General features: G+C 48.8%; 1 protein-coding gene across 1 annotated transcript in view; it reads left to right on the forward strand.

Annotated features, from left to right (window-relative positions):
* Window positions 1-1439: 1439 nt before the first annotated feature.
* Window positions 1440-27395, forward strand: part of MAP6 (microtubule associated protein 6) — a 36799-nt gene continuing 10843 nt past the window's right edge. The window contains exons 1-3 of the mRNA XM_035560498.2: window positions 1440-2206; window positions 23750-23963; window positions 25192-25388. Of these exons, the coding sequence (XP_035416391.2) occupies window positions 1440-2206; window positions 23750-23963; window positions 25192-25388 (1178 nt within the window). The remainder of the gene's footprint in view (window positions 2207-23749; window positions 23964-25191; window positions 25389-27395) is intronic.

The raw sequence follows: 27395 nt of genomic DNA on the forward strand, positions 1-27395 counted from the left end.
TATGCAAGTTCGTGTGCATGTGTGCACAAATGTGCATTCATGTGGGTGCATAGGTGTATGCACACATGTGTAGGTGTGCGCAGGTGTAAGTGTGCATGCATGTGTGTGCAGACATGAGTGCTGCTGTGTGTGTATATAGACAGACATGTGCAGGTGTGTGCATGCATATATGTGTGCATATGTTTATAAACATGTGTATGTGCATGTGCGCATGCATATTCATATCTGTGCAGGTGTGTGAGTGACTGCACAAATGTGCAAATATGAGTGTGTATGTGCATGAGCACATGAGAGTGCGTGTGTGCATGTATGTTTATTCAATAAGTCCATGTGTGTGCATGTCTTCCACATGTGTATGTCTTCCAGGTATGTGTGCACGTGTGTGTGCGCCTGCACAGGTGCAGGTGTGTGCATGCATGCACATGCACATATGGTTGTGCAAATGTGCACACGTGTAAGAGACATACGTGTGCATCTTGTATGTGTTTGCATTTTTGTGTGTGCACATGTATGTGCATGTACATGTGCAACTCTGAGTGTGCATGCATGTATGCAAATGCACATGTGCACATATGTGAATGCAGGTCTGTCTGGTCACATGGGTCTTGTCCACATCTGTGACTGTTGCCTATATGTGTGCATGCATGTGCACAGGAATGAGTACTCACAAGTATGTGCACATGCACATAGCCATGTGCAGGTATCTGTGCATGTGTGAGTGTGCATACGTGTGTAGGGATATGTATGCATGCATGTGTGCATGCGTGTTTGTGTCCTTGTGTGTGTGTTCATGTGTGTGCACGTGTGTACATATGTGTGAGTACATGTGCGCATGTGTTCATGTGTGCACACATCTGTGCATGCGTGTGAAAGTGAACGTGTGCACGTGTGTGCAAGTGTGCACGTGTGTTCATGTGTGTTCATGTGTTGCATGTCTTGCATGTGTGTTCTTGTGTGCGCATGTGCATGTTTTATGTGTGCACTGTGTTTGTGCATGTGTTGCACGTGTGTTCATGCGTGTGCACGTGCGTTCATGGGTGCACACGCGTGTTCCCCTGCACGCACACATGCATTTACGTGCACACGCACCGCGCATCTCCCTGCACACCCTTACACCCCTCTCCCCCCACGCTCTCCTTTTCTCCCCCCCCCTCCCCACCTTGCACACCCGGCCGTGCACGCGCCCCCTCCAGGTGCACGCGTGCAGGTACACCCCTCCCCCTCCCTAAAACCCCTCCCCCTCCCCAAACAGACCCCTCCCCCTCCCTCCCTCCCTCCCTCCCTCCCCCCTCCCCCCCTCCTCTCCGCGGGCGGGGCGCGTTGCGCTGCGCTGCGCTGCGCGGTGCCTGCGCTGCGCCTCCCCGGGCGCGTCCCCCTTCCTCGTCCCCCTCCTCGTCCCCTCTCTCTGTCCCTTCTCCCGGTCCCCTCCCGTGGCCACCATGGCGTGGCCCTGCATCACCCGCGCCTGCTGCATCGCCCGCTTCTGGAACCAGCTGGACAAGGCGGACATCGCCGTGCCCTTGGTCTTCACCAAATACTCGGAGGCCACCGAGCAGCAGCAGCATCCTCAGCATCCCCAGCACCCCCTGCAGCAGCAGCAGCAGCAGCCCCAGCCCGTGGTCCCCGCTCCCCCGCAGCGCCCCTCCGTCCCCATCGCCACCCAGCCCGGTGCCGATGCTGCTGCTGCTGCTGCGGGAGGAGGAGGCGGTGGGGAAGCGGCTCCCGGCTCGGCACGGCCCGGCCCGGCCCCGCACGCTTCTCCCCCCGCCGATTCGGTGATGCGGCACGACTACAAACCCTGGAAGGTGCAGCGGCCGGAGCCCAGCTGCAAGCCCAAGAGCGAGTACCAGCCTTCGGATGCGCCCTTCGAGAAGGAGACGCAGTACCAGAAGGATTTCCGCGCCTGGCCCATCCCCAAAAGGGGGGATCACCCGTGGATCCCAAAAGCGGGACCCTCGCCGGTCCTCGGTCCGGAGCGAGCATCCCCGGAGAAGCCGGCTCAGGAGAAGAGGAGGAAGAAGGAGGAAGACCCCGAGGCCGAGGAAGAGCATCCCAAAGCCGGGGCCGGGAGGGAGAAGGGCCGGCAGAAGGGCGAGGAGCCCGGGGGGCAGCAGGCGGAGGCGGGCAGGGGCAGGGCGGCTGCCGATGCCCTCAACAGGCAGATCAAGGAGGAGGTGGTGGCGGCGGGGGTCAGCTCGTCCTACAGGTGAGACCCCCCCGGGGCCACCCCTGCCCACCCGGCGGGACGGGGGAATGAGGCTACGAAGCTTTGTGGGGCCGTCTCTTTGGGATGCCGATGGGGTACGGGTGGGTGCTGTGCAGGGGGGGAATGTGTGGGGTCTTTTGGGGAGGGTTCACAGCTCCAGGTGGGGCTGCAGCCCCAAATTACCTACCCTGAAATTCCTAGTTCCCGAAATTCCCACTCCTGAAATTCCCACCCTCAATTTTCCACCCTGAATTTCCCACCCCGAATTTCCCACCCCAAAATTCCCACCCACAAAATTCCCACCCCCAAACTCGCCCCCTGCCACCAGCTTGTCTAGCATGGGGAGCTTTGGACCGTTTCACCCCAACACCCAGATCTCCTGTGGTCCTTCCCCAGCGCATCCTTATGTGCCCAGAAACCCGCTGCGACCCCACCGGCACCGATCCCACTCGCGACGGGGCCGGCGGCATCCCCGAGACAAAGCATCCCGGGGACGCGGCGGGATGCGGGTGACGCGCGTCCTTGGGTGGGGCAGCCTTCGGATGCTGCCATGTTTAACGCGCCGTGGGGTGGCATATCCCAATATCTCCCCCCCTTAATCCCCTCCCCGGGTCCGGGTGCCCCGATTTCACCCGAGGAAGGGACCCCCTTTCGGGATCTGCGGCGCCAAACTCCTCGCCGCTGGCGTTTCTGGATGCGTCGGGAATGCAAAACAAAAAGTGGCGGGGTGGCTGCTGCCCTGCCACGTACGTTTGCAACGGGGATTTGCTGCGATTGTGTTTTCCAGAGCTTTCTTTTGGCAGAGCCCACCGCCGCCGAGAGTGGGGTGGCGATGGCAGAGAGCGGGGCTGGTGGGGCTGGCTGGGAGCAAAGCCTCACCGCGGTCCTGTCGCTTCTCCCCGCGCCTACGTGCGTGCCACGGTGGTGATGGTGTTAGGAAAAAGCCCGCTTTTCTTCCCCGGGGATGGGTTAGGGAGCAGGCTGTGCATCAAACAGGTAATAAATCCATGTGGATTTCAAACTCCCTGGCCAGGAAATGGCTCAAACAGTGAGATTTGGATTATTTTGGGGGTTGTAGTTTGGGGCCAGGCCTGGCTCTCCCCTGGGATGCCAGGGATGCTGTGGGCGCTGTGCATCCAGCTGCTGGCAGTCCACTGAGATGCCAGGGATTTTGGGGTTGTCTGTTTTTGCTGTGGTTAAACCCTTTGGTAGGGAAAAAGGTTTTCCAAGCGCAACACGCCGTCCTTTAACCCACTTTGTGCCTCTGTGATGTTCGACTTGGGGCGTTTTTGTCTGCTCGTCTTACAGGGTGTAGGTTTTTTGGTGCTGGAAGCTGTCCAGGAGCTGGAGAGCTGCTGTGCCGCTCTCTTCCACTGGTGCAAAGGGTAATTAGGCTTATTTCCCCTAAATCTTTGGATGCTCAGCATCCCGCCCCTCCATGCAGTCACCGTTGCAGCAGGGCTGTGCATCCCCCCTTAAAAAAAGGCTCGGGGCAGTGCAGGTGTTGGACCCAAGGGGAACATGAAGGCTTTAGCCTTCTCCGTGTTGCTCCTCAGCTTTTAGGACACCCCCAGGGCTTCTCCTTCCTCCCAGCTTCCCCCCCATGATTTTGTTCCTTGCAGCTCATTGCAGGAGGAGTTGTTTGCTCTGCCACTCAGCCCTGCGCCGTAAGCGCCTCTTCATCAATGCATTAGCGATGTTGTGGCTAATTGTTCTCATTTTCTGCTCAGTTTAGGCATCTTTTAAGTGTCGCTTATTGTCTGGGTTCTCTTTTAAAGCCAAATTCCCCAAATCCGTGTTACTATTGAGAGCCTTGCTGCTCCCAGGAGCCCCTACGGGGTGAGCCTTGAACATCTCCAAGGATGGAGACTCCAAAACCTATTTGGGCAAGCTTTTGGGCCACACAGGAGCCAAAACCATCCCCTAATGACTGGGGAGCAGCAAGGATGGCTAACACGGGGCTTGTCCTCTGTGCCCTTTGCTGTGCTCGTGCGGGGGTGAAGCCTCCCTGCGATCACCAGCACAGGGAGAAGGGGGAGATTTCCTTACAGCCCTTTGCCACCGCTGCAGATCAGCGTAATGGGATGCTGGGAAGCAGCTCAGGGGTGAAGCCAAGGAGCATTTTTTTGATGGTTTTAAAACTTGCTGCATTGCTGTGTTATTTAGCGGCTAGGGAACATCGAGCGACCAGCCCCAGGCCATGAAAAAGGGAGAAATTCCCCCTTTTAACCTCTTTATACCGAGTGAATAGTGCACTGGGACCTCCACCACAGAGCAGAGGGTGCCTGGTGGTGATAGACACGGGGGACGGGGGCTGCTCCCAGCCCAGGTGATGGATGCCAAGGATGTGCCCTGTGTTTGTTAATGTCTGAGCCCAGAAGATTTCAGCAAGGCTGGAGCAGCAATGGCAGGACTGCATGCATCTGCAGGAGCCTCTGCGTGCCCCAGGGATCCTACAGAAGAGCAAGGGAAATGCTGGGAGGATGAGCTCAGTCCTAAAGGTTTCCATGTGTGAAGTGACTCCTGGGGCAACGTATGGGCTGGAGCCCTTGGGATCAAGGAGGTTCGGAGGTGGTTGAGTTGTGCACAATGGCATCTGCTGGCCAGTTGGTGCCTTGGTTCCTCTTCTGCAGTGGGGAAACTGAGGCAGGGACCTACCTGAACCCACACCATGCTGTAGGGCTGGGGGCAGAGTGCAGCCTCAGGACATCATGCCCGTTTGGTGTCCTGTTTTGTTCCTGAGGTGCTGGAAGCCACCGCTGTGGCCAGGTGTGCTTTGGTGTGATGCAGGTTCCAGCACCAAGGTGCTTCTTGCCTCAGTTTCCCTCCCAAAAATGTGGGCTGCCCAAGCAATGCTATGGGGGCAGTTTGCATCTCCCTTCGCCACTCTCTTCTCTGCTCCTTGTGGTGGCCTGTGGACCGTGAGGGACCAACGTAAGGACCAGGGCATCCTTCAGCAGCTGGGACAACTAGGGTTAGGTGGCTGATAGGACTTTTAGGTGGACAAATGGGAGCCAGGACCTGGCCTGGGGGCAACTCCTGGAAAGGGCCCCATCTTTGCTGCTGCGTAGAGCCCTTTCTTGTTTAGCTCTCTGGTGTCCTGAAAGGGGACCTGGTGGCATCATCATGGGTTTTCATCTGCATTGGGCACAAAGGTGGCCCTGGTGACTCCAGTGCTTGAGAGCTTGGGAGTGGGCTTTGTCCCCTGAACTCTTCTGGGTGGAGCAAAGCAGGGATGGAGGTGTTGGGGATGGAGAGGATGGGGATGGAGAGGATGGGGATGGAGGTAATGGGGATGGAAGTGATGGGGATGGAGGTGATGGGGATGGAGGTGATGGGGATGGAGACGATGGGGATGGAGACGATGGGGATGGAGAGGATGGGGATGGAGAGGATGGGGATGGAGGTGATGGGGATGGAGACGATGGGGATGGAGATGATGGGGATGGAGAGGATAGGGATGGAGAGGATAGGGATGGAGAGGATGGGAATGGAGACAATGGGGATGAACGGACTCCCAGGTTGGAGCTGTCCCTGGGGGTCTGGGAGCAGGGACAGAAGGTGACCAGGTGTGCAGGCAGTGGGGTTTGCTGGCGGCAGTGGAACAATTTGAGGTGTGTTCGGCAAAAATACACAAAGGAATGAAGGTTTCCCATTTTTGTTTGGAAAATGATGGAAAAATGTTAAAGTTAGATGTATTCTGTTTTGTTTTGTTTTCCTCCATCTTGCTTTCTTAACTTTTTATTTCCATGGGAAAAAAAAAAAAAGATGTGATAGGTAAAGGGGAAATATCTCCCCTTTTGCAGAAATGAGAAATATTGCTCCCTTTGTGTTGAAATGAGTAATAAGGCAATGAATTTTCCCCAGAGAAGTGATATTGAGAAACCTAGTTCTCAAGTTCTTCACCAGAAAGATATCCTTTTTGACCGAAGCAATTTTTTTTTTCTCCAATTTCTTTTCCTATCAGAGGAAATAAAACAAGAGAGGCTTCAACGGACAAATTGGAACTGCCTCTGGTATTAATGAATTGCCTGTTGCTAATGTGCTGTCATTCATCTCAAGCCCTGGAGGTACTAAGGATATAGAGCAAAGGGGAGACTGTAGAAGCTGTAGAGATGAATGACTCAGTGCTGGGCACCTGCTGGGTCTTTTTCTGAGAAAGAGGAGCTAATTCGGGGAGGGATGTCCACACAGGAGCGCTGGAGCAGGCTGTGTGAGGATGGGGAATCCATACTGCATCGTTATGGTACTGTAAATGTGGGGCTGAAGGACCTCCCAAGACCATCTGGTCCAAATTCCAGTCCTGAGGAAGGAGATGATGTTTCTAGACCATGCCAGGCTGATTTTTATCCCATCTTTTCTTGAAAATCTCCATTGGAGGACATGGCCCACTTTGGCAAGATGCTCAGCAATGCTGCTCACACAGGTTTGGTTGGAAATTCTCCTTTGTCTTCTGAGATTTCTGATCAGATCATAGGCTATGTCTACATTAATAAATTAAACATTGCCAGGACACGTTCCTGGACACAGGGACGTGATCACCTGCACCTTTCTGGTGGTGCAGTGGTCCCATGCATATTTCCCAGGCTGGGTGTGGGATGGGGTACGAGCCAAAAACTGATACCAACACACAGCTTGGGTGCAACCACCTAGTTTTGGGGGTTAAAAAGTTTAATCATGTAAGTGAGGACTGTCACAGTTTTTCCCGTTTTTTTGTGTTTTTTTTTTTGAGCAGTTTTTCCCCTGTTTCTGCTCTGCTACATCACCTCAGCAGGGACCTTTACGCAGGTAGGACTGGATAGGATGCTCTGGACCAGTAAATCAAATCGTAGGCACCCCGTTGTTCAGCCTTTTTCAGTAACGTGTGGTACCACTCTCAGAAATTAGGGATTTTTACTTGCATGACTCCAACTTGAACAGTGTGCCAAGACCCCAGCCTGGTGGTTCGGAGGCATCATCTCATTTCCAGCCTGAACATGGCAACGGCCAGGTTATGGTTTGTTTTTGTGTTAGCACTGGGTTATTTAGTGCTTTTCTTCTCTCGGGGGGTCCCTGCCCTGTGTCCCTTAGTCCATCAGATTGCTTGGCTCTGCAGCTAGCAAGCCAAAGCTTTTTAGTTTCTGTTATGTTCCCTGAATCAACCCTTCCCCTCAAAATCTTCCTGAATTAAATCAGCATTTCTAGGTGCAGACACAGAGTGTTGTTCATGGGTTTGGAGAGGAGATTCCCCATTTCCATGTCACGTTTCTGCTATCAGACACCACAAGAGGAACACCTCTGATAACCAGGACCTCACATCATTCTCTTAGGCAGTCCCAGCCATGGAGCTGCCATCCCATAGCAAGATATCCTGGTGTTTAGTACTATTACTACCTTTTCATCCCATTTCGAACAAGACGGTCAAGGTCAATCCCTTTCTTCCTCTGTGATATCCCCATCCTCCTCCATGCTGGTGCTGCCTACAGTGTTGTGTCATTAGGAGGTCTCATCACTATTGCCCTACTTTTTTTTTTTTTGTGTGCCGAAGTCAACCTTAAAAATGTTAAACACTGCTAACCTCCTTCCAGGCTGCAGCTCAGCCTTCTGATGCCTCGCATTTCCCTTTCCCATTTTCCCATTCTGCTGATGTTCACGGTCACGGGCTTAATTAATAATTTCCCACGTGGCCCAGGATTGAAGCCTTCCGATAGATTTTCACATTTCCTTTGTCTGCCAGGTTGGTTCTCGTAGCAGAGGATGTGTCAGACATCCCTGCTGCCCTCCCAAGTGCTGCTGTGTCTGTTCAGACCACCAGCCTCTCTTGCACGCGGGAGAAGATGCTGTGGAACAGACCCCAGTTTCACTTGGCAGCCTCAAGCTGATGCTGTGAAAGTAAACAATAAATAAAGATAAGAGGAGACGGATCATCTAATTCAGACAGCAGGACTATTCCCGTCCTTCCTTTGCCAGATAAATCACAAAGAGCTGTTGTAAATTTGTCTTCTCTCACATTTAGAGCATGACCTCTGCTTTTCCTGTCTCCTAAAACCTTTGCTTCCTAAGTACTCCTGCACTCCATCCCACATCAATCTTGCTTTTCTCTGCCCTTAGCTGAATGTATTTGTGGCTCTCCCTGGTGCTGATAGCTCCAGGTGAGCCTTGTGCTGTGCAGGGCTGAGCACAGCACCAGTTGGATGGGGAAGGACAGGTTCAGGAAACCTGGAAGCTGGATTTCTGTTGATCTATAACTCAGCATCCTGAATATCCTTCAGATGTCCTCTCTCTCTGGCTGTATTTATATACACACACGTGTATAGGAGTGTTCAGGAAGTTGCTGCTTTAGCCTCTACCTGCTCTCCTCTCCCTGTGTCCAACACTGCAGGTGTTTGGGAGCAAACACGTTTTGCTTTTTATCAATAGCTCCTTTTGCTTAAAAGCCCTGCAGGACCAGCCCCATGGATGCAGCCCGCCTCCTGCACAGCACCATCCCTCCCCATGTCCTTCAGCACTCACACGTTTTTCCCCCCCAGCCCCACCAGGTGACATTTGGGGAGCAGACGGAGATTTCAGGCTGAGATGCTCCCCAAGGTCGCTGGCGCCACGCTGATGTTGGGCTGCTGCTTTTCTTTTCTGGCTCTTTAATAGGGCTGTGCAGGTGCTTTGCTGCTTATCTTGCTCAAAAGGGGGGAAAAAAAGAAGGTGTTTAAGGAAGACAGTGGCCTTTTGGAGAAGAGCTATATATTAATTGCAAACAGCAGGGCTTCTGCTCCTAGAAATCAATAGGGCTCTTCCCTAGAGCACCGGGGTTGGTGCTGGGTCTTAGCGCAGCCCAAAGCCCGGATCAGGCCCCCTTGCTCTCCCTAGGGCCCTGCAGGACCAGTGTGTCCTCTTGCAGATCCCTGCTGCCGGCACGTTTGGCAGGGAATTAAATCCTCATGCCCCTGCACTGATGGCTCGGATTTCCTTTTCCCCACTCATCCCAACCCTGCTGCCTTTATAAACGATACGCTTCTTGTGGGGGTGCTTTGTGCGAGGGCTAGCTGTCGATTAAATGATGTTCATATGCAATTAGTGATTAGATTGGCTTTTTCTTCCTCTTTGTCCTTTTTCTCCTAATTCCTTCTCATTAATCCAGCTAGAGGGGTACTCTGGCTGCACAGGCAGAGAGATCATTTCCCAAATAAAGGGATCCAACATATTTCTCTTAAAACAAAGATGAGCAGACACCTTAAGAAACATGCATTTATGGGGGAGAGAACAGTTTGGGTTTAGGCAGAAACCCAGTTAAACCATCTAAAAATTGGCCTTTAGAAGGTTGGAGCTGGCCAGGCCAGGATGTTGCAGTGAAGAAAACTCAAATTTAGGGTTATTCCGATGTGGAGTGAGGAAGTCCTTCGGGACCAGCCCTGATGGCTGAGCCTCAGGCTTTTCTTTTGCCTTTTATCATGAAGGTGGCCACGTTTCTGCTCTGGGACAGGGAGCTGTGCCTAAAAGAAATCTGTGCATCGTGCTCAGGTGGGCTGGAAACACAGGAAGGGCCACTAATCCCAACTTGTCCCATTCCCAGATTTGGGAAGCAGCGGGACCCAAGGCTGGTTCTTTGCAGAGGCACTGAAGGAGAAGCTGCAGGTGCCACTTTCCAGCAAAGCGGGGGTCCCTTTCCCAGCCCACATCCCCTGATGGGCTGTGGAGCTCCAGCAACCCAGAGCCTTGGGCAGGAGGTTGCAAAGATGCTCGGTGCCTTGCAGGCTTTTTTGCGGCTCGAGCCACGCTTTGCTGCCAGTGCAACAGAGCAAGCTCTGCATTGGTGGAGTTATTTCATCTAAGGGGGGAATTAGATGCAAAAGTCTGATTTTTTTTTTTCCCCATTTCTTTGCTGGGTTTGTGGATTTTTGAGCTCCTCTCCAGACCTGTTTGCCACAATTCCCCTTCATGTTTGTCCTGGGTTTGCTAACTAACCTGCTGACACCTGCCCATGGAGGAAAAAGAGATTTCTCTTCTCTGGCCACCTGTGATTTGCCTCTCCCTGACCACTGCAAGGGCTGGAAACCTACAGAAACCACGGGCACCTCTGGTCTTCCAGTGTCTGTTCAGATACACCTAGCAGCCTTTCAGGGGTGACATACACATCACAGTCTTGTTCACAGCCTGCTGGGGATGTTGCTCCCATGCAGGATCTGGAAACCAGGCTTTTGACCATGTCACGCTGCTGTTTGAAGGTTGGGAAGTCAAACAGGATGATCTGTGAAGCCATAAGGGAGTGAGGACGTGGTGCTTCTGCACAGCGCTTTTGGCATGTTGCAAAATGGGAGAAAACAGCTGGTTTATATTGCTTTTATGCCATGGAAAAGGCTAGCATGCCTAGAAGCGGTCTTCTTCTGCACAGGCTGCTTTCATAGCCACTTTGCTCCAGCATTTAGGCACTGAAATACGGAGAGGACACATTTTATTTTAAGCTCTCAACAAGCTGGCAAACAGTTCTGATTGTTTTAACCTGGTCCCAGATTTGGATTTCAGCAGACACCATGCAGAAGGTGAAACGAGGGGAATCACTCTGGTCTGGGTTGTTATTTTCTCCCTCCCTGTGCTGCGTTTGGAGACGTGGAGACATCCCTCGGGAGGGTGGAGAGGTGCTGCAGGTGTGCTCAGAGCTCGTGCAGGAACAAATGAGCACCCCACGAGGCAAAAGCAGGGCGGTTGTGCTGCGGCTGCATGGCTTGAAACATGCCTGGGTGACTGCATGCTCAGAAAATGTGAAAGAATAGGAAAATAGTGTATAATTCTCAATGTAAGACCATATGGAAAGAAAAGATATTTACATCACTGGTGTGCAGCACATAGGCTAAGGGACACCAGCCGCTGAGTCCTTATTTCACCTCTTGTTTTCCCCTGGCTGGCAACAGCAAACTCGTTTTTGGACGGATCTTTGATATTGTTTAGATGATGACAGTTGCTGTGTGTGGGCCTTTGCTATAGTCTGTCGTTCCCAGTGGGCTAACAGAAAAAAGGCTGGCATATGTAATGTGCGGCAACCCTGATGCTCTCCTCCTGCTGTGGGAGCACAGACCTTCTGGGTCGGCTCGCGGCATGGTGGAGGGAAGGGGCTGCTTCATCCCTTCTGAACGGGGTGCAACCAGCCTTAAATAGCCCCCAGGCAGGTCAAATTTGCAGTACTGCCTCCCTCCTGCCTTTGTAACCGATTCCTTCTTGCAGTCAGGAGATTCATCCATGTGCTCTCGTGCTGAGGCCATCGCTTGTGTTTGGTGAAATCATTTTGCGTGCTACAACTGGAGTTCAAAGAGGTCTTGGTGTATTGGCGAAGGAGCCTGAAATCGATACGAAGCAGTTCAGGAGGGAAGAGGGTATGACATAGGTAGAAACCACCAATAATACTGGTACAGGTGGGAGGAGCTGGTGCAGGAGCAATCCTGCAGGGAATCAATCACAAATCAGATGTCAGTAATGTTATCGCATTGAAAAATAGCACACCCAGAAAATAGTAATAATAAAAAAGACTCTTCTTGCAAATAATGTACTGGGATGTGGGTAGAGGAATGTGACGTGTAAGATGTAACATATCTCCACATGAGTAAAGTCAAGTCTTACTCAGGTTGTGGCTCTCTATTTTGGCAGAGTCCTGAGGATGTCCGTCAGAGAGGTCAGGAGGGCAGAAAGCATGGTGACTGCAGAAAGCAGGAAAGTCCTGAATTATTTTGGGTAGAAACACCAGAAGAGTCACTGCCTTCGAAAATACAAGATACAGCCATCTGTTGGGGTGCTTGGACCCATTCTAATCACCAGAGGAGCAGGGTTTGGATGCTGAATGCTAAAAACGTACTAAGAGTTTTGCTGGAGCAAGCCCAAGCTCTGAGGGGTGTTGCACATCTCTGGAGAAGCCAGCAGGACATCTCCACAGTCCATCTCTTTGACTCTAGAAAAAAAAAAAAAAAAAAAAAAAAAAGAAAAAGTCATTACAATTCGTTCCCTGCATTGATTTTCTGTCTGCAGTGACCTTGGTGCTGCTTGCTTTTTTTTTATGCTCCCCAGGGCATGGGTTGGATCGAGCAATTATAGTTTTAATAAAAGGTGCCTGGGTGTACACATGATGATATTTGATTCATATTATCTTGAGGGCTTCTGCTGCTCCTCCACCACTTCCCCACTACCCTCTGTCCTCCCTGCCTTCCTCCTGCTCCTTTACCCCATGCTGGGGTACAGCTGTTGGAGTCTTGTCCCATGTTGGACCTTGGTTTTCACAACCAAATAGCCAGTAACCCATTAGTGGGCTTGAATCCTGCTAGGATACGTAGCTGGGGATTTGAAGTGAAAACCATTATTGCTCAATGGCAGGGGTTAATATGGGACCACTGCCTCTGGCTGAAAACCATTGCATGGGGAAGTCTTGCATGGAAAACCACACGATTTCTGCACGTGAGAGCATGTCCATGCTAAGCTCCTGGAAATCAATGGAAAAACCCTGTTGTAAGGGGCAGGATCAGGGTCTGGTCCAACAGAGCAGAAGGAGCATCGAGTGTAGGCAGGGATTGCCCTTTTTAGTCTGATGTGACAGCTTTAGGGCAGTCATTTTTCCCCACCCTCCTTCAGGCTGATTTTTCTCCTGGCTGGAATGTAGGTTATATGCAATATTTAATTATTAGTTAATATAAACATTTTATGAACTGTTACAAATGGTGAATTATTTATGGGAGGGGAAGGAGTGCTTTTCCCGAGCCTTTCTGCTCTGTCGGATGCAATAAATAGCAATCTAGGAGTGTGTTTAAAACATGCATGCCCTGCCTGCGAGACAAGAGCAGTGCCTTTGTCTCATCTCTCAATTAAGTACCTGCTTAATATGCTTGTCCCTAGCATGTTTTATTTCTCGATTAAGCTTGGAACATCTCCAAAAGAAGAAGTATTTGCAGATCATCTCATTTCCAAACGGGTGTTATTTACCCAATGGATACAAATGGCTCCGAGAGGCTGTAAACATTTGCTGCGCACACCAAAGTGCTTAGTAATAACCAGTCCTCTTTCCAGTTCTTTGCAGATGAGCTATAAAACTTGGGCTTTTAATTTATTTTATTCCCCAAATTTACTGCCTGGGAGGGTTTTATTTTTGTATTTGCTTTAGGAGGGGAGTTGCAGTGCCCACATCCATGTGCTAGCAGCCAGGTGTATTCTGGCAGGTAGGGCTGGGATTGCAGAGAGCATGTCGTGGGCACGCTTTTTTATTCAGTTCCACATTTACAACATCCTTTTTGACAAGCAGATTTCCAGAGGTGTTTTTAAGGCTCTTCTAGTGGAGCAGGCAAGAGCCTGAGCTGCTCTGGGAGCTCTGGACACACGAGCATCAGCCCAGCACAGTGTCAAAGTCCCATTTGCAACCTCCACCAAATGCTCCAGGGAGGTACCAAAAGACCCCAAGACATCAGCCCCTTGGGTGATAACATCCCATGGTCTTCCAAAACCACGTCAATAAAAATGCTCCCAAAAGTGAGAACAGTATCCAAGTCTTCCAGGCTTTTAGGGTGTTTCTCCCCAGCCTGTGCATCTCGTGGGGCTTTGTTTTCAGCACACAGCGATCCTAAATCCCCTCCTCTGGCACACACAGCCATGTCACGTTTCGTGATGGAGATGCACATGCCCTGGGATTTTCTTTCATCTCTTCTTGGTTTAGCTCCCTGGTGCATGTTGCATCGGGAGATTAAAATTCACATTTGTGCTTGGCTTTCTCCTCCACAGGGAGTAAATCCCACACCTTGCCTGCTGCTCCTGGCTGCTTGCTGTGCCTCCAGCATGCAGGCGCTCTGATTTTGTGGGTCTGTGATGGCAGCAGTGCATTTCCACCAGTGTTTTGGCATTTACAGCCCCGGGGGCAGTGCTGGCAGTGATGCTTTTCATCAGTCACTGCATGTGAGTGCCTTCAAAGGGAAGACACGACCCATTTTGCCTACATTTTGCCTTCACAGCTTTCCACTCCTTGTGATGCAAGCACTGGAGAAAGCTTTGAAAGCAAACAATTAATTATAAAATAACCTTTTTCCAGAGCCTGCTTCCTCATATGAAGCTTTCCCAGTCCTCCTTACACTCCTTTATTTCATGACAGCTTTCGTGCGGACAGTGCGGTACCAGCAGTGACCAGTAATTGCTTCGTGCACTTACATACATCAGTCCATGTTTTAGTTAATTAGGAGGAGATTTTGCAAGGCAGCCATCTGCTCCACTGCCCTGCGCTGTCTCTTTCCCAGACTCCCCAGAGATGGCTCTGACGGTCCTAGCACTTATGGGTTTGGTGCCATGGGACTCATGCAGTTGTTTGGGTGCCCGAGCCATCCCCGCTCCATCGTTAGTGACACCCAAGTGATGCTGATGGCTTCCCAGGCTTGCAGAGGGGTGGTGGGGAAGCAGAGAGCATTTTCTATGCTCATTTTCTACAATTCATCTACTTTTGTGCCACCTGCAAGCAGGGTTAGCTTCTAAGGAAAGATGGGTTGACTTTAAGCAGCGTGGACTGAGTATTACGAAGTTAAATGCGATGTGCTTTAATGGTATGATATCTTCAGAAATAGGCACCTAATTCTGGTCTCCATTACACCTGTGCAGCCCCAGGGACTTGTGACGCTGGGTTTTGTCGCTTCCTAAAGAGCTGCATGGGCAAATTGAGCCTTGTCTTCTTCTCCTCTTTCCAAAAAACCCACAGCATCCTCTGAGAGTCTCAGACTGTCTGCTCAGCCCCTGTTCAGTCTTTCCATGGTGCTTTTAAAGTCTCTCTATTAATTCTCTCATGTACACTCTGGAGTGGGAGCTCTGTACCTTACCATCCAGAGCATGAAGCACATATACGTCAATATTTTGCAGCCCCTGAAGTGAGACTGTATTAAGGGTCAAGATGGGGGGGAAATCTGACTCAGCCTTTAACTGCTTTTTTTTTTTTTTTAACAGCTTAATAATGTTAAAGTCAAGATCGTCTATCAGGACTCAGCTCTCTTCTTTCATCCGTGCCCTTCGCCCTCATCTCTATTATACTTCTTCCAAAATAATAGTTTTAATTTTAACTAAAGAAGCACTCAATGGGTGCATGGCACGGGAAGGCATAGAATAGAAAGCAGAATTCAGAAACTCTGTCAAAGCCAGCAACTCTCTGGTCACTATACATGCCAAAAAAATTTGGTAAAGAAATATCACAAACCCAAATACATGAATGAACATTTTCACAGCAAAAACGAGTGATCGGACCAAATGTAGGTTAATCTTGCATTCGTATACTTGGTGTGTTGCATTAGTGGTAGCTGTGTAGTTGTCACCCAGCACATGTCATATACAACGTGCTCCCCATGACTGGCTTTGCTTGCTGGTGGTGTGTGCTTGGGACACGGTGGAAATGCAGCTTATTGAGCTGACACACACATCATATTTTACCTCTTCAAGTACAAACATGCCTGCTGGACGGATGAGGTATGGTGTGTCATGAGTTTGAATTCCCTTTCCTGTTCTGAGAATATGGTATTATGCATCAAAGCCTATATACGTATTTGGTTTATTTATTATTTCTTGTATTTTACTTTGTAGACTAAAATAGGATAAAATCAGTCTGTTTTGGAGCCTAAGCATGCATGTGTGCTTTGCTCTTGCAGGTGATATTTTAGCTTGGAGGATCTGAGCTGTGGAAGTAGATCACTTAGGAGGCACCTGGCTGTTCCTGCACCCAGATTTCAGTGGTCTAACAGAAAATAAGAGGCAGTTCAGATTTCAGCTTGGCCTCTAAGCTGGGCTGCAGGCTCCTCTGTCCATTAGGCATCAAGGAGACAGACCCATCGGTGTGAGTGGCAATTTGGGCTCTGACCTTCCATCGGGATCTCCGTCTGCCCTGCTGGAGCATCACAGGTAGAGGGGATGCTGCCAGGAGGTGCTGGGGTTAGGCTGTGCCCTTAGCTGCCCTGGGCAGTAAGGAAGAAAAGCATAATATTCAAGATTTTCTTTGCCTTGGACTTTTGGCAACATGTTAATGCTCTAGCCCAATGTAAGGAAAAACTTGAATACTGCTTATTCTTGAAACAAAATTTGCCATGGAGCTCGGTTCATGGCTCTTCTGCTTCTCTAAGAATGTTCAAAGGGACCCAGACCTGAGCCCCCTCTTTTCCTCGCATGGCCACCCCACAGTTGATTTTGCCCTGTTGCCTCTTAAACATTTTGAAACCAGATGACTATGTCTTATATGAAAGCCTACACCAGCACTTAAAATAACAGCAGCTCAGACTAAATAGATCTGCAATTTTTCATGTTTTTTCATTAAGTCCTAGAACATCTGGTGCCCAAACGGCATGTGAAGGGTGTGCAGATACAGTCGTGTAGTGGCTGCTGCAGCAAGGAGCACAGAGCAATGCTCCAGCTCAGCACTGCCGTGGCAAAACAATAGCTGCTGTTAAAGCTTCCCCCTGTTCCTCCTTTACCCCCTTCACCGCTGGATTTATTTCTGCTCCCATGTCAGGATGAGCAATTACCCTGTCATGCAGGCTAGAAATGAAATCAAAAAGCAACGCTAATTTTGAGCTGCATTAGAAACGCAGAAAGAAGGGAAGTAATGATTCCCTGAAGGGAGGAGAAACACAGCCAGATGAATAAAGTCGCCACAGCAGAAAGCCAGTGCTTCTATTTCATGTCAAACAGCCATTTCCTGACCTTCCTTTGGAGAAACCCATCCTTCCGCATCCGTGGTTCGGATGATAATTTGAAGAAATTCAGACAAAACCTTACCTGTCATCCCCGGCACCACCTGTCTCCATCTTTTGCCTCAAGGGCAAGCCCTGCAGTTCCAATGCAGCTGAACTGCAGCATCACTAACGCATCCCCAGGCTGGAGAAGGGCCAGGATCTCGGGAACGGGAGCTGGCAAGGAGCTCAAGTGGCTTCACACCAGAGCTTCCAGGAAAGTCAGGACAAGGGGGGAGGGGAGGTTCCCCATCATTTGGGGGACCACAACTGGAAAAGGTCTTTGTGAAAACTCCCTCGGAGAACGGGGCTGCTACAGCAGCGTGTGTGGAGCACTTGGGACCAGAACTGGTGTCAGCAATGCTGGTGGGTGATCTCCCCTTTGCCTTGTTCCTATAAGTCCCTGGCCCCTCGGTGATGCCTTTGGATTCCTGCTGCTGGGGCAGGCTGGTTGTGCGACGAGTCTGTGAAATACAATTGCTTCATTTGACCTAAAAAGCTTGATTTTCCTCATCCTTAGCACACCTTGCCACGCCAGATTCCCCTCTTTAAAAATCGCATCGTTGATTCATGTATAGCTTTTGCAATGTGGTCTGCCAGGCTCTGATTCAGGAAGTCATTTATGGCCATATTTACATGTGAGGAGCAGCTAAGAGCCATTGTGCATATGCTGGAGCATTTTGCTGAACTGAACCAACACATTTTTAATTCATCCGATTTGTCTTCAGACACTTGAAGCAAGGTGCTGAAAACATCTCTGCGCAAGGAGCCTCACTGATCCATGTGTCCGTGCCTTGGTGGTAGCTGGGACCTTGTGCACATTGTCTTGTGAGGGAGGCACTGCTCCGGTTTCTGCAGCCACGTCTCCCCGTGGCAGCACTTTTCCCAAACCCCATCTTGCTACAGTCTTGTGTCAAAACATCCCTGCCACGAGCCGGTTGGTTTGTTTAACCTTGTGGCAAATCGGACAGTCAGCTGCCCATGTGGAGGGCAGGTGGGATGAGACTGCACGAACGAAGACAGCACAGCCATATTTTAGACCCTTGGCAAAGTCACTTGTAGCAAAGTGAATGTTGGAGTTGGGCTGAGTTTGGTCACAAACCAGCTTATTAGAAACCTGGTACCATTTTCATATTTTCCTCCCTTTTTTCCATCCTCTGCAGGATGAATGAGCTCGTGTAACATCAAGAGAAATTTAGAGAGGCACAAACTGGCAAATCCCCCTAGGGATATGATTCACACCAGGAGGGTTCAGGTCACACTGCTGCTGGGCTTAGCCTCTCTCCAGACCTCTAGGTGGACCTTTCCCTGTTTTTTAGCATTTCATCAGTGGGATGGCCCATTGTTACCTTCCCCGGAGTCCCCACTCTTCGTTTTGGTGAACATTCACCCACCAGGAGGTAGAGTAGATGCTGATGGATGTCGTCTAGCTGGCTTGGACTCTGCATTCTCCATGGCTGCCTTACAACAGGGATTTGGGGGATTGCTGCATGCCTACAACTGGAGTGCAAGTGGGGGCTCACCCATTTTTAGCATACCCAGACCTCTCCACACTGCTCCATGTCCCAGGTGCTGACTGTTCCTCTGGTATCTCTCTATCCCAAGGCACGAGCAGCCTCTGGGCTGTTAGCATTGGGGCTGGTCTTCAAAAGATCTCTTGTTCTCTGAGCTCCTTGGCCCTTTTCAACATTCGCTGTTGCCTTCAGCTGTATATCTGTGAGGTTTTGAACATGATCAATAATCCTGCATCCTTGGAAGGCTGAGCTGCATGGCCTTTGGGCAATGCAATACCCATGATTTGTAGGCTGCTGATTCAAGCAGCTTTCATAAATGGATTGCAGCGTGCTTCTGTTCTGCCAAAAGACTTGACTTCATCCCTTTCGGTACATTAATCATATCTTGCTTGTAGCCTGCTTCAGTCTGTGCTGAATTTGCCCTGTTGAAGGCTCAGCACTTTCCTCCTCTTCTACACCAGGTCTGAATAGGGATGTCCACAGACACTGGTCCCTCCCCAGCCTGCTCACACTCGCTCCATTGTGCATTGTCAAAGCTTCAAATTCATATGTTAATATATTGCATTGTTTTAGTCTTTGTGCACAGCTCATTAGATACTGGTTTGTCCAGACTGGTTTGCTCTGTGTGCATATATATGCATGTGCCTGCATGCATGCATTAGTGGTTGATTATTATTCTTTGAGAAAAAATAATCTTGGGCACCAGGAGTTTCATTACACCATTCACAGTCTCAGCTCAGCCTTACAGTAAATTATTGTGTACAAAATAATAGCACGGGCATTAGAGGATAAAGCTGTCTTTAAGCATCCATGGAAGAGTTGGAGACAGGGCACTTGATGCAGCAGGCAAGGAGCGGGTTCTTCTTGCACTTGCGGTGGCAATTTTGTACATTGGCAAGAGCATTGCAATAGGAGTTGGCTGGAATTGGCCTCATCACCAAAGGTGGGTGGGATGGGAGGTAGGGTGAAATGGATGAGGTCAGTGTCTTGGGGTGCAGGGGACACGCTGTGTCAGAAAATCAGGAGCAGCAAGAAGTCATCCACATCCAGGACTTCAGATTTATTTCTCTGGTAGGCAGGAACATGTTGTGCTGTTTGCTATTGCACTCAGGACCTCAGCGTGGAACAATGATCCTTTATTCCTGAAAATGTCTTAGGAGTCATGTCTTGGCTCTTGCAAGACACTAACCACTGAACAGGCTTATCGGTAAAGTTAACTGTGTTTGTAGGAGGATATATATAGGAGGTTATATTGAGTCCGAATGGAACTTCTCGGTTCACGTTAAAAAAGTGAACAGCTTTAGGATCAAAACATGCATGTACCCTTCATGCGAGCAATTCTTTGGGAGCAGAGTAGGGTGGCTGCACCAAAATTTGCTCGCAGCCCAGCTAGCCCAATATCTTCTGGTTAATCCTGGCCAGGACCAAATAAATGGAGGGAGATGGGAGATTCCTTCAGTGTGGCCAAGGGTTGTAGAGAACAGATAACTGCTGAAGAATGGTGTTAGCTATTATCTCAAAAATGTGTTGCTGAAATTTCCTTTGGTAAGACTAAATATTCTCATTGTCCATCTAAACAGACACAACTTAATTAAATCTCATTATATGCTGCACTTCAGTGGCTGGCAGTGAGTTGCAGAGTCTGACCAGGCATTCCCATTGATTTTAGGTTTCCCATCCTTTCATTCCACTTAACATCTCTTTTCCTATGTTAGGAGAAAGAAAGGAGCTGGAAAATATTTGGGAGAGAATAATACATTCTCAAAAACTACAGTTCCAGAAAGGCAAAATTATTTGAAAATCCCAGACAAATTCACTACTTAGTTTGGCCAAAATGCACATGTATATTTCCATTTAGTGGAATATTAAGGAGGAACGTGGTTTTCTGAAATATTCCTTCTGAAGCAGTTTGTTATTTTGCTTCATAATGGTAGTCAGAGTCATTTCATGTTGTCCTGGGCAGAATAAGCAAAAATGGGAAAGAAAACAATTACAGAAATTGAAGAAGAAAGTTAACTTTTGATTTTAGAGTGAATGAAACATTTGAGGCCAACCATGCTGTAAAGGACTTTTTTTTTTTTTGAGTGAAAAATCTGTGTGTGTTTTTTTTTTTTTTTTTTTTTGGGGGGGGGGGGTGCGTTAAGCTATAATTTTGCAGATGAAGCTACAAATGTCCCCTCTGCACAGGACTCCACCATGAAGTTCCCAGCCTCCCTTTTCTGTGCCCTTCAGTATTTCACACTTGCACATCAGGATGAGGGAATCAGGCTGGGTTTGGTGCTGGTAAAACTGCTCTCACCAGAACCCATTTAACATCCCGTGCTGATTCTGAACAAACATAGCCTCCCCTTGAAGTCCTTTAAAAGCTTTGATGTGGTTAAACCTGGTCCCGTCTCCCCCTCCATCCTCCCTTTCGCTCTGCTCTGGCTGCAGGCGATGCAGGCAATGACTGCCTACGTGGCTGTTGGTGAGCATCTCCAGAGAGGGTTGCATGCCGTAGCTTGGAGCTCACACCAACCCCATGGTTTGCTGCCTATTATTTTGCAAGACGTCTTCTCATCCCATGCAGTGCTATGTTCTGGTCACATCTTGTGGGGTTAAACTCCCATTATCTTCCCTGGGAGTTTTTCCTGCTGAGCTGGGCTTGGAAAGGTCATCTAATGTCTCACAAAGTCTTTTTTTTGTTGTTGAGTTTCATTTCGATTTCCATTTGAGGTCAACACTGAGTTCCTGATTGATTCCAATTATATTTTTTAAGGCTGGGATCAGAGCTGGGCAGAAAATCAGGAGACTTGTAGTCTCTATTTCAGCTCAGCCCCTCCATGTCATGCCCAGAGAGCAAGTCTTAAAATCTTCCTGAGTGAAATGGCGAGCCCTGAAAACCTTTAATGTGGTCACAGCTGGTCCAGGATGGCTCTGGTGGGACTCCACAGGGACATGGCCAAAGCCCTGGCTTGTGTTCCATCACTAAGTTCCAGCCCCTACATGCCTCCATCCTTTGTCCCTATTTCTTTGCTGCCATAAATGACAGCTTGTGCTTAGCTTTGCTGGTGGGCTGTTGGTACATGGAGGCTGGCTGGCCACCTGGCTGTGGCCTTAGAAAGAAGAAAATTAATTTTACCTGGCATTCCCTCAGCTGAAAACACCATTCAGATGTTCCTTCTATGCCCACTCGCTGATTTTGAGGAAATATGTTGTAATTTTCATCTCTGAGACTTACACGTCTGCCACAAATGTGGTTGAAAATAGTAAATGGGTTCAGAAGTTGCTAGGAAGGGATCAGAGGGACAGATAGACGTGGACAGAGAGAATTATTTTATGGTGTTGTAGCCTTTAAAAAACAGTTGAAAATGTACTTATGGGACAATAGTGGATCCTAGGAAGAAGCTTCCTATCTTTGGAGGAGCTTGGGATGGAAATTATCCACGAGGTTTTCACATCTTTAATCCAGTTCTGTAAAGATGTTTCCTATTCCTTTTCTCAAGACTTCCTATGGGAAAGCTATTCTAACAGTGGGCTGCAGAGGACCTTCTGTGGAGGAATGGGTGACATGGTGAACAGCAGCCAAGGGAATATTTGCATATTTCCTTCAGTGCACCGCAATTTCATGTAGAACAGCATCCTTCAAACAGGCAGAATGGGTGCACCTTGGGCAGTGCTGTCCAAGCCCCAGAAGGGCTTAATGATATAAGAGGGGGAAGGACATGAAGAAATAGGGGGAAAGAAAATTGGATGTAGCTGGAGTCGATATTAAGAGAGGATGGAGAGTTGAAGGTGGGATTTGGCTCACAAAATACATCCCTACATTTATGTGTCTTCATGCATGCTGGATGTCTGTGTTCCCAACAGTCAACAGCCCCAAGAGCCATTCAGGACACCCTGGGCATGAACCAACCTTTGGGACAGGGAAGGGCTCTCCAGGCTCCGCAGACTGTGTTGCATTGAGTACAAGGACATGGTCACCCTGTAGCTGCTGTAAGACCTCAACGTAGGCATCTTAAAAGGAGGACCGTGTGTGTATGAAAGCTTGCTTGAGCTTCTGGCCTCAGTCCAACTGCCTATTTTCATAAAAGTAGAAGCTGAGTATCTTCAGGACCATTTGTCAGATTTGGTTGAAGCTGATTGAGACGCTCGGAGCTGTTACAGGAAGGGATTGAATGGCAGAGACGTGGTACCCTCACGTGGGGCTCGGTGACATAGCCCGTGGGTGGGTAAGTGGGCCAGGGCAGGAGGGATGGGGTCTGCAACCTCCCCTTGCTTCACAAAGTTAAGAGGAGCTTTATTCCCCAAGGAAAAATCACCCCTTTGCAGAGGGCTCCTGTCACCCCTTAGGATATCTCCTGGAGCTTGTCTTGGAGTCTTTAGGATCTGAACACGCTGCTTGGGACCACGTCTGAGCACAACCTAAGTTAGCAACACACAGGGGTTTCTCCATCTCCACTCTCAGATGAAAGGCAGTTTTTAGAAAGAAAATGAAATGGGTTGCTTCAAAACCAGAAACTTGTTGGTGCTATGTTGGGACAACTAAAAAATACAAGAGAAAGATGGGAACCAGAATGTGTCCACAGATGCTAAAAATCTTTGCAACATATTGTTGTTTTCTCAAAAAGTTGCAGCTCTGTCTAAAAGAAATGAAGGACTTGTTTTTTTCAGTAACTCTGAAATTCATCTTCATCTAATACAGAAAAGACCATAGCTCACAATACCTGATAAACAGTGCATTTCCTCATCTGCTTGGGTTTACACCTGAGACAGCTTTATTTTTTATTGCTCTTTTATAGAATTAACAAAAGCTGTTGAACATAATTTGGTGAAATGTAGATGAAATGGTGTAGATGTGATGCAATTCAGCACTCACATGCATGAGGGGTGACTGTAGGAAGTTTTGTCTCCCTACACTTGTACCTTGCCTAAGGGGAAGCTTGGTGAGAAGTGTGTGTCCAGGGTTGAGTTACCAACATGCAGGAGAACATGAATTTCGAGGTTGTTTTCTCAATATTTATTTCCACTCTAACCATGAGAACTGGGAACTGCTTGCAGATAGCTTCAGGGCAGAGGTGATGCCAGAAAAGCCTCGATGGTTTCACCCACAGAAGTAGCTATGGGTTGTCCAGTGCCTACGACTGGCTGGCTTTAACAGATCAAATTTAATTTGAAGTTTTCCTAATGTATCGATGCGTATAAGATATGGTTGAAAATGAGCTGTGAGATCTATTTTTTTTTTTGGTAAACCTGACTGAAGGCAGAAGCCCTCCCAATTAGAGCAGTGGGGAGGTAGTTCCCACATCACCGCTATTTTCCTTCTTTTAATTCCTGAACCCTTTTCTTTTTTTCATCTTCAGAAATGAGTTCAGACCATGGATAGACGTCAAGCCTGTGAAAGCTATAAAAGCCAAGGCCCAGTACAAGCCGCCGGAGGAGAAAATGACCCATGAAACCAGTTACAGCGCTCAATTCAAGGGGGAAACCAGTAAGCCTGCTCCAGCTGATAACAAATTCCTGGAGCGCAGAAGGATACGCACTCTCTACAGTGAACCTTACAAAGAACCTCCAAAGGTGAGAAACACAGCAGAAGGGTCCCAGGACCATCACTGTTCCTGGTGGGACATGGCCAACACAGTAAGGCTGGGCTGAACCTGCCTGTGCTCATTCCCCTGGTGTGGCATCTTCATTTCAGACCAGTGGGTGCATCAAGGGTTCCACCTCGCAGTTGGAGTCTAGTGGAAGTTGATGCACTTTGGAGTCAAAACTTCCTTGTGTCAAACTATAAAGAAGTGAGAATAGGGCCCAAATGAAGTGGTTTTGCTTTGTCATTTCCCAGGTCATTAATCTGGATGGCTTTCTCTTTTTCCCTCTAATGATATAGACACACCACATTACACTTTACCCCAGGAACAACCTGGTAAGATCCAGATCTAGATCTGCAATTAATTCAGAGAGCTCCTCAGGTTTTGACAGTAAGCATGGTTGGCTTTGATTAGATGGAGGATGTGTCAAGAAGGGCTTGGACTGAAGTCTCGTCCAGCCTTTGTGTTCTAGCAGTAACAGAGAATTTGAATATAAATGGAGTCAGTCCATGCAGTATTAAACCTAGGACTGTTTGTCCTTTTCAGAGTCTGTAACTGCTTAAATTTGTGAGGTCTCAGAGGGATAGCATGGAGGAGCTGAAGGCTTCTGTTCCTCCTTAATTTTGAAGCTGTACTCCTTGTTTTTGGGGCTGTAGAAGCAGGTGGATGCAAGACAATGGTGTAGAGTTTACTCAGGTACCACTCAGTGGCCCGCACACCAGCTACCTCCAAGTAATTTTCCTCCGCTGTAGCCATTTATTAGGGAAAAGCAGATGGAGGAATCATGCCCTGCAAGAAAGGTGGGGATTTGTACCTGCCTCTTTGTTCTGAACATCTTTTCTTGCCTTTGACTCCGGAGAGACAATCCCTCCTACGCTTGCAAAGTCCCTCCTGAAGTCAGAGGCAGATAGAAAAATTGATAAAATGTCTGGTAATATTCACCCCGCTCTTTGCCTTACTGTGCCCCAATTTGGATGCAATGGGCACTGCTCTGCTGGCTTCATGGACACTGTGACTTGGGGGCATCAACACCACGAAAGGAGCTGGCCATTTGCAACTCAACAAGCACGCAGCTCCTTCGTGGCAGGGCATAGCTGAGTAGATAAGTGATGTTCATGATGTTTCTCATCTAAATTTTGTTTTCCACCTGTCCTTGTGTCTCTCTCTCCCTCTCTTTCTACGTCTCTGTGTTGTTTTGCATGTCACCCTCCATGCAGGTGGAAAAGCCTAGCGTAAAGCCTTCCAAACCAAAAAAGACCACAACAAGCCATAAACCCCTGAAAAAGGCCAAAGACAAGCAGATTGCATCGGGCCGGGCTGCCAAGAAAAAGAGCGCCGAGACCTCCAACACAGCAAAACCAGAGGACAAGGAGAAAAGTAAAGAGATGAACAATAAACTGGCTGAGGCGAAAGAGTAAATGTCACTGCACTTTCCTTTCTTTCTCTTTTTTCTTTTCCTTCTTTCTTTCCTTTTATTTTTCTTTCCTTTGATTAAATAAAGGCCACAAAATTAATTAGAGGCTTCTAATCTGCTTTTTGTTCTGATTGTATTAGAAGCTTTTCTGTTTTATTTCCAAGGAGGATTAGCGAATCCTTGTTTCTGAGGTCAGGTTGTTCTGCTTTGCCTGCACAACACGGCTCTGCACAGAGTGAGGGCGAGCGCAGGAGGGATGTGGGAATGCACAAGCGGGGTCGTAGGAGATGAAGGTTATGGATCAACTGTGAGTACGTCCAGCAGCCTGTCCCTTTCCTTTGGCTTGGTCCTTCAGTGTTTTGACAGCGTGGAAGTGCCCGTCGAGGGGCTGTGCTCGCATCCCACGGGGCCCTTTTTGGGGTAGGTCGTTGTTCAGTCATCTCCCACTGGTGTCAGCAGGCAAAAGCCCTTGGAGAGGATCAGAGGTTTGTTTGTGGTGCCATGGATTTGCCATAAATCTGATAGAATTGGTGGTGTGGCTGAGAGCCATTTCTCCTGGTGAAACCTGTGGGAGTTTTGCTCCAGAAAGCAACAGGGAAGGAGATCCCATTGCAAATAAAGGGCCAAATCTTCCCCCAGGGTAGCTGGGGGTAGCTGTGGTTGCACCAGGGCAGCTTCACCCCTCAAGACCACTTGAAGGCCTTGATTCAAATTAAGAGGGAGGGAAGGTGCAGAGAGCAGTGAAGACTTCCCAAGAGCGTGGCAGGCCAGTAGAGGTTATCAGCAGGTTGTTCTTCCCCATTGTTTCACCTAGGATATGCATCTTTTTAATTGTTCCTGGTTTGTTTTGAATCTTGGTCTGTTTTCTTCACTTCTGGGGTGCCAGTAGACAGCGCTAGATTCCAGAAGAAAAAAGTTTAGTTTGCAGGTATGGCCTTCCAAGGAATAGAAAGAAATGAGTCACCAAGGTTGGCTAGAGCTGTTGGCCTCCGTTGTTTTGACTCTACTAGTTGTTGGAGCTCACATTGGCTTGTAAGTATCCTAACAGGACCATAAACCAGTTGCTGGGATCCCCTGACTCCCTTCAAGCAAGATCTCAGGTTTTCAATCTTACTGTGCCCAGCAAGACCCATTTGGAAGCTGCAAGCAGAGGGGGACCATTTGTCAGCAAGTATGGACTAGCCCAGCACCTTCAAATTGATGGGACTGGGTGGATTTCCACAAGCTGGAGGGCCAGATTGGCACTAAATACCCCAAAATTTGGGTCATTGAGTCAGTGGGAGCTGGGTCTATGGTCCCAACCCAAATTTACGTGCCTAACTCCTGTCTTGGGTCCTACATACATCAGGATTAACCCTGATCTGACCAAACGGAGCTGTTAAACTCTGCTGTCGCAATTGTGCAGAATAGGTGCAAGTGAAGGTGCAGGGTCCTTCTTTGTTTTTGCAGCTCGATATTTCTATCCTAACACGCAGTCCAGCTTGAAACTTTGAGAGAGTAGACAATTGGGAAGAACGAAGCGAGAGACGGGAAGTCGGGCAGGGAGGTGGTGTAAGAGAAGAGCTTCAGAACTGTGTTGCTGTAAAGATGTTTGAGTGAGGAAAGTCTTGCTGCTGGGACATTTGAGAGAAGTGAAACTACCTAATAGGAAAAGGGATGGGCTGGGAGGGTGCAGAGTCCCGTTTTTGGAACCTCACCCCGTTAGGATGGGATCTCTTGGAAACAGGCGTGAGTGATGGGCTATAAGGCTGACAGACAGTTTCCAAAGAGGAGAGAAGCTCTGTGGTATAAGGATAGTGACATTTGCTGGCCTTAGTGATGAATAAATGCCAAGTTCAGTGTATTGTGTGATGTGTCCTGTTTGCCTTGCGCTAACAGCCTAAAGCTTTGAGTATAAGTAAGTGTAGTGTTCTGAATTCAGTGGTGTATTTCCAAGCTTAGCTGTGTTAGAACTGTGTGCTATGAGCTAGTCAGGTTGTGTATGTGGAAAATATATATTCATATATA

The sequence above is a fragment of the Cygnus atratus genome, chromosome 1 (assembly GCF_013377495.2).
Source record: "Cygnus atratus isolate AKBS03 ecotype Queensland, Australia chromosome 1, CAtr_DNAZoo_HiC_assembly, whole genome shotgun sequence".
NCBI classification, from domain to species: domain Eukaryota; kingdom Metazoa; phylum Chordata; class Aves; order Anseriformes; family Anatidae; genus Cygnus; species Cygnus atratus.